This window comes from Toxorhynchites rutilus, chromosome 1, assembly GCF_029784135.1.
Source record: "Toxorhynchites rutilus septentrionalis strain SRP chromosome 1, ASM2978413v1, whole genome shotgun sequence".
Taxonomy (NCBI): Eukaryota; Metazoa; Arthropoda; class Insecta; order Diptera; family Culicidae; genus Toxorhynchites; species Toxorhynchites rutilus.
In genome coordinates, this window is record NC_073744.1 from 74,569,495 (window position 1) to 74,579,793 (window position 10,299).

Consider the following 10,299-nt stretch of genomic DNA (forward strand, 5'->3'; position numbering starts at 1 on the left):
AAAATACTCAAAATTCCTTGCAAATTCGACAATTTTATATTAAATTATAATATATAATAAGTATTCTAGATGTTGAATAGTATGAATGAACCACAACTGGCGCGGTAAATGCCTGATTTGAGTGTATTCGTACTACTCTCTTCTACACTGGAGAAAAACTTTAGTAAATGCAGCTACCAAATCTTTAGTAGTTGAAACATTGGTAAAATGTACACATTTTTTGTACATATTACCAAAATTCGGTAAAACTGATGTCAGATGCAAAGTTCATCCATACTAAAGATTCGTATATTTTACTACATAGCATTTGTAACCTTGTGTGTTTTCATGCTTAGCAAAAGTGTGTATGCAGTCCCCATTTCTCTACTGGAATCGAAGCGATTTGGAGGTAAGCATTTTGTTTTTGCTCTGATTCACTGTATCTAAATATCTTTTTTTCAGCTCATAAGCGTAGATAACAATTTATTCACATAATATATGGCACGTTGGAGCAGCGTAACAGTAACGAAAATTATCGAGTGGAAAAACTAAAATTAATCAACAAAAATAAAGTCCGTGCTCCGCTTGTTCGTAGTGATCTCGCCAACAGCACTTCCTCGCGATCGAATTTTGCAGGTAAACAGCTTCATGATACAATTATAAAGAAGCCCCTTCAGCTAAAATCCGTCACTTCTTTATTTCTACAGAAGTACTCTAGCGAAAACATCACACAAGAGAGTACCCAGAGACAAAATTCTTTCACTATATTCACCCCTCAGGAAGCGGAGTACAGCTGGGATAGCGAAATCTGCCTTCGAGGAGATTCGCTAGATTATGTTGTCCAGTATAATTGCTTATGTGCAATTTGGAATTCGGAGGTAAGAATTTTGTATTCATTGAATATAAATTTGAATCCGTCGTCTCCTCGGTCGAGAAACCTTGCATATTTCCGCCGGGGAGAAGCTATTTTTTTCTTTTTTTTTTTGCAGCTGGCAATAAAAAATAATATAAAATCATTAACATATTTATGTTTCTTGTTTTCATCAGGACATGGGAGAAAAAATATGTAGGGAGAGTGCTGCGTTCTGGTACTGTCGACTGTTTGTTAATACAGAGGTGAAATTTACAGAATTTCTTGTTGTTTTTTCCATCCCAACGAGCTCATCGAAGACAAGAAGTCATATTTACTGTAATCACGACGGCAGACAGTAGGCGCAGTACTCGGAATCGTGGCAAGGGTACAACGAAGGAACTATTACGACGAATTGAATGAGTAAGTAACTACATTTGGTTCCCCGTTTGTCATAATTTGAAATCTTAATCTCTCGTTTTAGTTCGTACGAATCACGAATCATCAAAAGCTCTAAATTGAAGCAACGAGAAAATGGTTTTATATGCAACGAAAGGCAATACTGGTGATCACACAAGCCAGCCGGATAAACGATCATCTGCTGAATTACTAAAGTGTGCCGATTGCCTGCTAATCAGCTGTCACTGTCCCCAAAGGAAGAAAAACAGATCGATGTAGTCAAGAACGGAACTATTGTTTTTATTATATTACAATGTTATGATTATTATTATGTAACTGTAAATGTAGAATTACTGCTTTTGTATATAGCATAAATTATTAGTTACACAGCTTTTTAAATGAATATAGTTAATTAGAAATATTGTCTCAACCCTTATATTGTTCCATTGGTGGACCAATAAATCTGCCATTATTAAACCGACGAATCGCTATTGTTCGGCCAATATTGATCCAATATTGGTATAAAAAATCGTAATTTTTGCTTGACATATTTGTTTACCAATTGTTTTTCGTAAAATGTACCAATGATTAGTAGGGTCGAAAATCACTAATGAATTGGTAACATGTACCAAAAAATTGGTCATATTTACTAAAGATTTCTCTCAGTGTACAAGCTGCGTGCACACTGAGACAGCCGATTCAATTTCATAACGACCGTAACGAGTTGACTGTACTATTGGGATGTCTGATTCTGTGTGGGGATCCAGGCTACACAGGAGTAGAGAGTTTTGTTTCAGTGGTTGATGAGTCCCACCAGGGGTTAGACATCAATTGAATATAGGCTACCCAAAATCAAAACCAATATGGCGTCATTTGTTTATCAACATATCATTTACGAGGATTGAAATCGAAAAATTCGCTGCTTTATTCTAACTGCATGAGCGATATTCATATTTCAGTTTCACATGGAGGTTAGCCACTATTCGACTATATAACCGCACCGAGTTGTACACAACAGTAATTGATTGAACCAAAATGTCAGTAAACCGCAGCAATATTGGGTACACTGGCAATATGAGGGATTTGACGTTTTAGTCGTACCCCTGAGTCCCACACGAAGTCTGGGTTTAGCCGTCCCAGATAAGCACCTCTATTCCGGTACACGTTCGGCGATTGGATTTCAATCCGATTGAGTTCGAATATTTTGCTTTCTACCCTTTCTATCCTAAAGGGCGGTGAATTTCGAATTCGAACTTTCATCGCAGCAGTCGGACAACTGTGAAACCAAAACATTTTCTGCAGGAAATTATTTATTGCGCATTCGTCTACATTTGAATTAAAGGTAAAACCATGTAAAATAATATAAAGGGTGTGTCACATCAAATTGCATCACGGAAAAAACGCTGTAGAAATTTAATTTTTAGGAATTATATCTTCAGCTTTCGCTTATAATCAGATAAGAGTGTATAGATCACGTTGGCCATGCTTCACTGTCAATTTTTCGTAAATTTGGAAAAATGTCGTCGAACGAAAAAGAGCGTCGTGAATTAATCCTGCGCACTCATTTCGAGAATCCGGAGTTGTCACATCGGGACATCGGTAAGATGCTGGGAATCGTCCAATTCACGGTCAGCAGAGTACTAAAACGATACTTCGAGAACCTAACCATCGACCGGAAGGTGAAGAACGGCAAAAATGGATGCTCCGTCAGTGAAAAAGATCACAAGCGCGTAGTTAAGCAGTTTAGACGTGATCCGAGAAGTTCGGTCCGGGATGTCGCCAGTAAGCTGAATTTGTCAAGTTCATTCGTCCAGCGCACCAAGCAGCGGGAGGGCCTGCGTACATACAAGGTTCAGAAGGCTCCTAACCGTGACGAAAGGCAAAACATAGTGGGGAAGACACGAGCCCGGAAGCTGTACACCGAAATGCTGACGAAGCCGCATTGCCTGGTAATGGACGACGAAACCTACGTCAAAGCGGACTTTCGTCAGCTGCCGGGCCTGTTGTTCTTCTCCGCAGAGGACAAATTCAGCGTTCCGGAGGAGATTCGCAAGCAGAAACTATCCAAGTTTGCCAAAAAGTACATGGTGTGGCAAGCGATCTGCTCTCGCGGAAAGCGGAGCGCCTCCTTCGTGATGACCGGCACGGTAAACGGGCAGGTTTACCTTAAGGAGTGCCTACAGAAGCGCTTACTACCACTATTGAAGCAGCACGAGGGCCCGACCATATTCTGGCCGGATCTCGCTTCGTGCCACTATTCAAAGGACGTGTTGGAGTGGTACGAAGCCAACGGGGCCACCTTCGTGCCAAAGGAAATGAACCCGCCCAACGCGCCGGAGCTTCGCCCAATAGAGAAATATTGGGCGATTATGAAGCAGGCCCTCCGGAAGAACCCAAAAGTTGTCAAATCGGAGGCGGACTTCAAGAGAAAATGGATTTCTGTTAAAAAAAAGCTACAACCTGACGTTGTACAGAACCTTATGGACGGGGTAAAGAGGAAGGTGCGAGCATACGGGCTTGGGCTCGAAGTATGAATAAAAAGAAAATGCCAAAAGTTGTTTAATAGTTTTTATTTTACTGTCTAAAATTTTCAAAAGGATCGGTCTACTGGGCAAATTTCTACAGCGTTTTTTTTCGTGATGCAATTTGATGTGACACATCCTTTAGATTTCGATTTACAATTTTTCTCATTGATTTTTAGAGCGGTAAGCGGCCACAGGAGGTTACTCATCAGATTCTAAATACCACACAGCAACGATACGGATGTGACGGTCTATCATTTGGAGAAGCCTCGTTTTGTGAACATATTTTCAGGAAACCGGCAGGGTGTGGTTTACATCTACAAGGTGGACAAAGTTGTGAAGGAAAAATATCCCTCACCCGAAAAAAACATTTCCAACCACACGACATCAATCGGATCAACGCTACATTCAAATTGTTGGCCCTGACATTCCCAGACTTGCCAAATGCGGTCAGGTTGATACACCTGAAGAGTGACACAGTTTTCCAAAATTTTCCTGTGATGAAGGCAAACCTTGGAAACGTAAGGCTGCAATTTTCGCCTTGTAGCGGTTTCATAGCGAATGGAAACCGACAAGGCGTGATTTCTTTGCTTAGAGTTAAGTATAACCTGAATCATTAAATTGTAGTAAGTAAACGTGAGATGAACACAAAAAATTTATTATTTTTTAATAAAACGAAAGAAAATTACAATCTCAATAAATCGCTCAAAAATCATCCATTTCCATTGAGCTCCAGCTTCCAGCTTTTGTGGACTTTGCTCGAGGACAATCTGATTAGCGGTTTCTCGGAGTAATCACAAGTAAAGGGTGTGTCACATCAAAATGCATCACGGAAAAAACGCTGTAGAAATTCGCCCAGTAGACCGATCCTTTTGAAAATTTTAGACAGTAAAATAAAAACTATTAAACAACTTTTGGCATTTTCTTTTTATTCATACTTCGAGCCCAAGCCCGTATGCTCGCACCTTCCTCTTTACCCCGTCCATAAGGTTCTGTACAACGTCAGGTTGTAGTTTTTTTTAACAGAAATCCATTTTCTCTTGAAGTCCGCCTCCGATTTGACAACTTTTGGGTTCTTCCGGAGGGCCTGCTTCATAATCGCCCAATATTTCTCTATTGGGCGAAGCTCCGGCGCGTTGGGCGGGTTCATTTCCTTTGGCACGAAGGTGACCCCGTTGGCTTCGTACCACTCCAACACGTCCTTTGAATAGTGGCACGAAGCGAGATCCGGCCAGAAGATGGTCGGGCCCTCGTGCTGCTTCAATAGTGGTAGTAAGCGCTTCTGTAGGCACTCCTTAAGGTAAACCTGCCCGTATACCGTGCCGGTCATCACGAAGGGGGCGCTCCGCTTTCCGCAAGAGCAGATCGCTTGCCACACCATGTACTTTTTGGCAAACTTGGATAGTTTCTGCTTGCGAATCTCCTCCGGAACGCTGAATTTGTCCTCTGCGGAGAAGAACAACAGGCCCGGCAGCTGACGAAAGTCCGCTTTGACGTAGGTTTCGTCGTCCATTACCAGGCAATGCGGCTTCGTCAGCATTTCGGTGTACAGCTTCCGGGCTCGCGACTTCTCTACCATGTTTTGCCTTTCATCGCGGTTAGGAGCCTTCTGAACCTTGTATGTACGCAGGCCCTCCCGCTGCTTGGTCCGCTGGACGAATGAACTTGACAAATTCAGCTTATTGGCGACATCCCGGACCGAACTTCTCGGATCACGTCTAAACTGCTTAACTATGCGCTTGTGATATTTTTCACTGACGGAGCATCCATTTTTGCCGTTCTTCACCTTCCGGTCGATGGTTAGGTTCTCGAAGTATCGTTTTAGTACTCTGCTGACCGTGGATTGGACGATTCCCAGCCTCTTACCGATGTCCCGATGTGACAACTCCGGATTCTCTAAATGAGTGCGTAGGATTAATTCACGACGCTCTTTTTCGTTCGACGACATTTTTCCAAATTTACGAAAAATTGACAGTGAAGCATGGCCAACGTGATCTATACACTCTTATCTGATTATAAGCGAAAGCTGAAGATATAATTCCTAAAAATTAAATTTCTACAGCGTTTTTTCCGTGATGCAATTTGATGTGACATACCCTTTATTCATGCGATTTCCGGCACCTCTTGGTTCACCGTGAAGGAATACTTTTGTACCTTGCTAGCTTCCAGCATGAGGATAGCAAATAGCATGAGGATAGCTGAAATGCAAATAGTGCTGTTACATTAAAGAAACAAACAAATGACAATCTAACATTAAAAAAATCTCAGATGGACCGTGGGAATAACCCGTCTAAGCAATGTGCTTGATCAAATCCATCACGTCCAGCAATTCCCTGTTGGAGATTGCCAACAGATCCACGGATCGGGGTGTTCCAAAATAATAATACCACATTCAAACAACCGAAAACTAAGGTTTTATGTTCTGCGAGGAATTATTATTTTCCTGAAAATGGTATTACATTTGTTTACAAATTATATTATAAATTACAAGCTTTCCGACTTACGTTTAGTCCCTTTTTTGTGGGTTATGTATTCTCTTCCAATTCAGGATTTAGGAGTTTCGAGTAAGTTGAACGATAATCAATGTTGCTCTAACCGTACTATCTGTCCGTACTATAATATTAAGGCATGAATATTTATCCGTACTATAGATTAAGGCATGACTAAGTAAATAATAATTTAAGTTTTACCTTTTATATAGAGTTAAGTTCAATATAGGTTACGTTAAACAATAATTATGATTTTAATTATATATATATGAATTCACTGTGGAAACAAATAGACTAATTCAGTGTATTAGTTTTATAAATTAATTTTAAACTTAAATGTAGTTACGTTTTGAACTAGCTTGAACAATTTGGTCCAATTTTAGATTTAATTCACGAGGTTTCCTTGCTCTTTCTTTGAGATTTTGTGTTTTCTATGACTTATAGAATACTTAGAATAAAGAGTGACAAATATTGTTTATAACGCTATTGTTTGTGGGATAATTGTGCTAGACTCGACTGTCGATACTGGGTTCTTATGTGCTGGTCGAAAAGGAGCTACAGTGAAGGCGCGTTGGCGTAGACTCGCCAACACTCCCCCCAGGTACGTTGATCTCCAGGTCGACTTACTAATCATCGCGCCGTACATCTAGCACAGCCAGTTTAGCAACTGGTCGCTCGTAGACACCGTTCCCTGTTTTCACAGTTGCTGATCGAGGTTGTCCATCTCTTCCAGGACAGATTCCGATGACCTTCCCCCTGGGCCAACAATTCCGGGGATTTTTAGGGTCAGCAATGATTACCACGTCGTCGATTCCAATCGCCTTCGTGTTGATAAACCACTTAGTTCTGCGGGTGATCTCAGGTAAATACGAACTCAGCCAACGTTTCCAAAATCTATTCGCGAGTATCTGCGATGCACGCCAACACTGCCGTAATGCGGCACCACTGTCTTCTAGAGTGCACAAAGGTTTGGTACCATCGGATGATCCAAGGAGGAAATGGTTTGGAGTCAAGGCTGGGCCGGAATCGTCATCGATCGGAACATGAGTAAGTGGTCGAGAATTCACTACGTTTTCAATTTCGGCCAAAACATTTCGCAGTACTTCGTCCGTCAGTTTTTGCGTTGACAAAATAGCCGTCATGTTTCGTTTGACTGTTCCAATCAATCTCTCCCAGCAGCCGCCCATGTGTGGAGATAGAGGTGGGAGGAAGACCCATTTGGTTTCCGATGAAACGAACGCCTTCATCATCTCTTCTATGTTGACCGAAGCTTCTGCCTTCTGCATCTCACGACATGCTCCGACAAAGTTGGTACCGCGATCACTATAGATCGTTCGGGGCGTACCCCGACGCGAGATAAAGTTGCGCAGCGCGATGATGCACGAATTAGTGCTCAGCGAATGGACGATTTCAATATGGATGGCTCGTATTGTCATGCAGGTTACGAGCATCCCCCATCGCTTTTCCGATCGCCTGCCTATTACGACTGTAATAGGACCGAAGTAGTCCACGCCTACATGGGTGAACGGTCGAGCGAATGCGTCCAACCTGGTATGTGGGAGATCTGCCATGATAGGGGGCTGCGGAATTGCCCGGTTATTCTTACATCGTTGACAACTGTTGCGTACCCGTAAGTAGGTACTTCGAAGTCGAGAAATGGAGTAACGTTGCCGTATCTCGTTAATTACAGTCTCGTGATTCTGATGGTGGTATTTTTGGTGATAGTGTGCAACAATGAGACTGGTAACGTGGTGGTTACGGGGTAGAATGATCGGATTCTTGGCATCTTCGGTCGCGAACTCACAGGCAGAAATACGACCTCGTATCCGCATGATTCCGTGTTTGTCGATCCAAGGGGTGAGCTTATACAAAGCGCTAGTTTTCGGAAGCGTGGCTCCACCAGACTGGTGGAGAAGGGTGTATTCGTCGGGGTAGGCGTCCTCTTGTGCTTGCCGGATCAAATGGGATTCAGAGGCGGTCAGCTCTTCCATTGAAGGATGGCCATTCGTAACTGCCTGCCTTTTCATCCTCTTAATGATATTGTTGGAAAACCGAAGAACGTATGCAATTGTGTTCACCATCTTTCTCCAGCTACTGAAGTCACTGAAGCAGAGAAGCGGCTCAGTTTTCTGGACATGCATCAACAAATACGGGCGTAGTTCGGTCTCTGTTGTCCTAGTCACGGTTGGTTGTTGCGGCCAATACTTCTCAGTGCACATCAGGAAATGTGGTCCTGTGTACCAACGAGCTTCTGCAGACATGTCTGGTAGTTTCACCCACTTAGTGCCATCGTCCGCGACATTTTGCTTGGTAGGAACCCAGCGCCAATCTGCTGGTTCTGTGGAGTCCAAAATTTCGCTAACTCGGTGGGCTACAAATGGTGTAAAACGCCGATGATCCGAATTGACCCAGCAGATCACATCTCGTGAATCTGACCAAAAAATTCGCCGAGTGATGTTCACAGATAAGGATTCTTTTACTGTGGAAGCCAATCGAACACCCAACACCGCTGCTTGAAGTTCCAATCTAGGAATCGAGTGGAATTTCAACGGAGAAACTCTGGTTTTCGCAGCGACTAACGTGCATTCGATGGTATCGCCATGGGAGTAACGAAGATAGCAAGCTGCAGCCATTCCATCCTCACTCGCGTCTACAAACGTATGGAGCTGCACGTCGGAAAAATCTGCTGGAATTCGACTGCGATAGCAACGAGGAATATTGAGCGTTTCGATTTGTGGGAGGATCTGAAGCCACGTCTGCCACTTGGAGAAGAGTACTCCGTTAATTTCATCGTCCCAATCAGCTCCGGACCGCCAGACTTCCTGCATGAGGATCTTCAGGTACATCAGGAATTGTGCAATTAACCCCAAGGGATCGAACATAGACATAAGGATTCGTAGCATTTCCCGCTTTGTCGGGCAACGTTGACCCTCCAGGAGGGGGCGCTCGTATCGGTTCCATCCAACTTTATATGAGAAGACATCAGACGCGGTACACCACCACATCCCCAACACCTTCTCCGTGGCCAATTCCGGAGCGAGGTCAAGGTTCTTCTCCTTCGTACTGTTCTCATCCAGGGCTCTCAGTACCCGTTGAGAATTACTGATCCAGTTTCTGATCTCAAAACCGCCTTGCGCGTGTACGAACGTAACCTGCTTTGCCAGTTGTATTGCCTCTCCTTCCGTATCGACGCTAACTAGCATATCATCCACGTAGTGACGCTTTTGAATAACGTTTGCTGCTGTCGGGTACTGGTATCTGAACCGCTCTGCATTCATATTCTTTGCATATTGTGCACTGCTTGGCGAGCAACAAGCACCAAAAGTCATAACACGCATCACATAGGTTGACAGCTGACCATCCTCATCTCTCCAGAAAAAGAGTTGACAAAGTTGGTCTTCGTTCCGTATCGAGACTTGATGGAACATCTCTCGCAGATCACCCGTTAGTCCAATCGCACGCTCACGGAACTGGATGAGAATAGAGAACAACGATGCAAGCTGGTCAGGCCCAATCAGAAGAAATGAATTTAGTGACTTTCCGAAAGCAGTGGCTGCAGCATCCCACACGATGCGAATTTTCCCTGGCTTATTAGGGTTCTTTACTGGGAACACAGGAAGATACCAGGTGCGACGGTTTGGGCGTATAAGTTCCTCCTCTGATAGCTTTCGGATATAGCCTTTGCGTAGATAATCAGAAATTTTCTGTTGCAAGACTGCTGCAAGCGAAGCATCTCTCATCAAGCGTTTCTCGAGGCATTGAAACCGACGCATTGCCATCGCTCGACTATCTGGAAGACGGACTTCGTCGTAGCGCCGGTCTCGAAACGTGTTCCCGTGAATTTTGTAAGAGATTGAAGAAGAGATTGTGCTCGTTGTTCGTCTCTGGAGAGTAGAGATGTTCCCGATTTAACTACACCTAAACTGTCTAAAGAGAAATACCTCTTCATCGCCTGATGAAGGTCATCGTCTGAACGGTTTTCACACGGACAAATGTGAAAAATCGAATGTACTAGGTTGGGTGTATCATTTTCATTGGCGCCCCCACACACTGTCCAGCC

The 10,299-nt window shown here is 43.4% G+C and overlaps 1 protein-coding gene and 1 long non-coding RNA gene across 2 annotated transcripts; one reads left to right on the forward strand and one right to left on the reverse strand.

Annotated features, from left to right (window-relative positions):
- The first annotated feature begins 720 nt into the window (after positions 1-720).
- On the forward strand, positions 721-1,647 carry LOC129763493 (uncharacterized). The gene is made up of 3 exons (XR_008740945.1): positions 721-857; positions 1,027-1,252; positions 1,314-1,647. It is a non-coding gene; the product is annotated as an uncharacterized LOC129763493 (long non-coding RNA).
- Positions 1,648-6,865: 5,218 nt separating this feature from the next.
- Positions 6,866-10,018, reverse strand: LOC129761078 (uncharacterized). Its single transcript, XM_055758780.1, has one exon. The coding sequence runs from the start codon at positions 10,016-10,018 to the stop codon at positions 6,866-6,868; it is 3,153 nt and encodes a 1,050-aa protein (XP_055614755.1).
- Between the last annotated feature and the right edge of the window lie 281 nt (positions 10,019-10,299).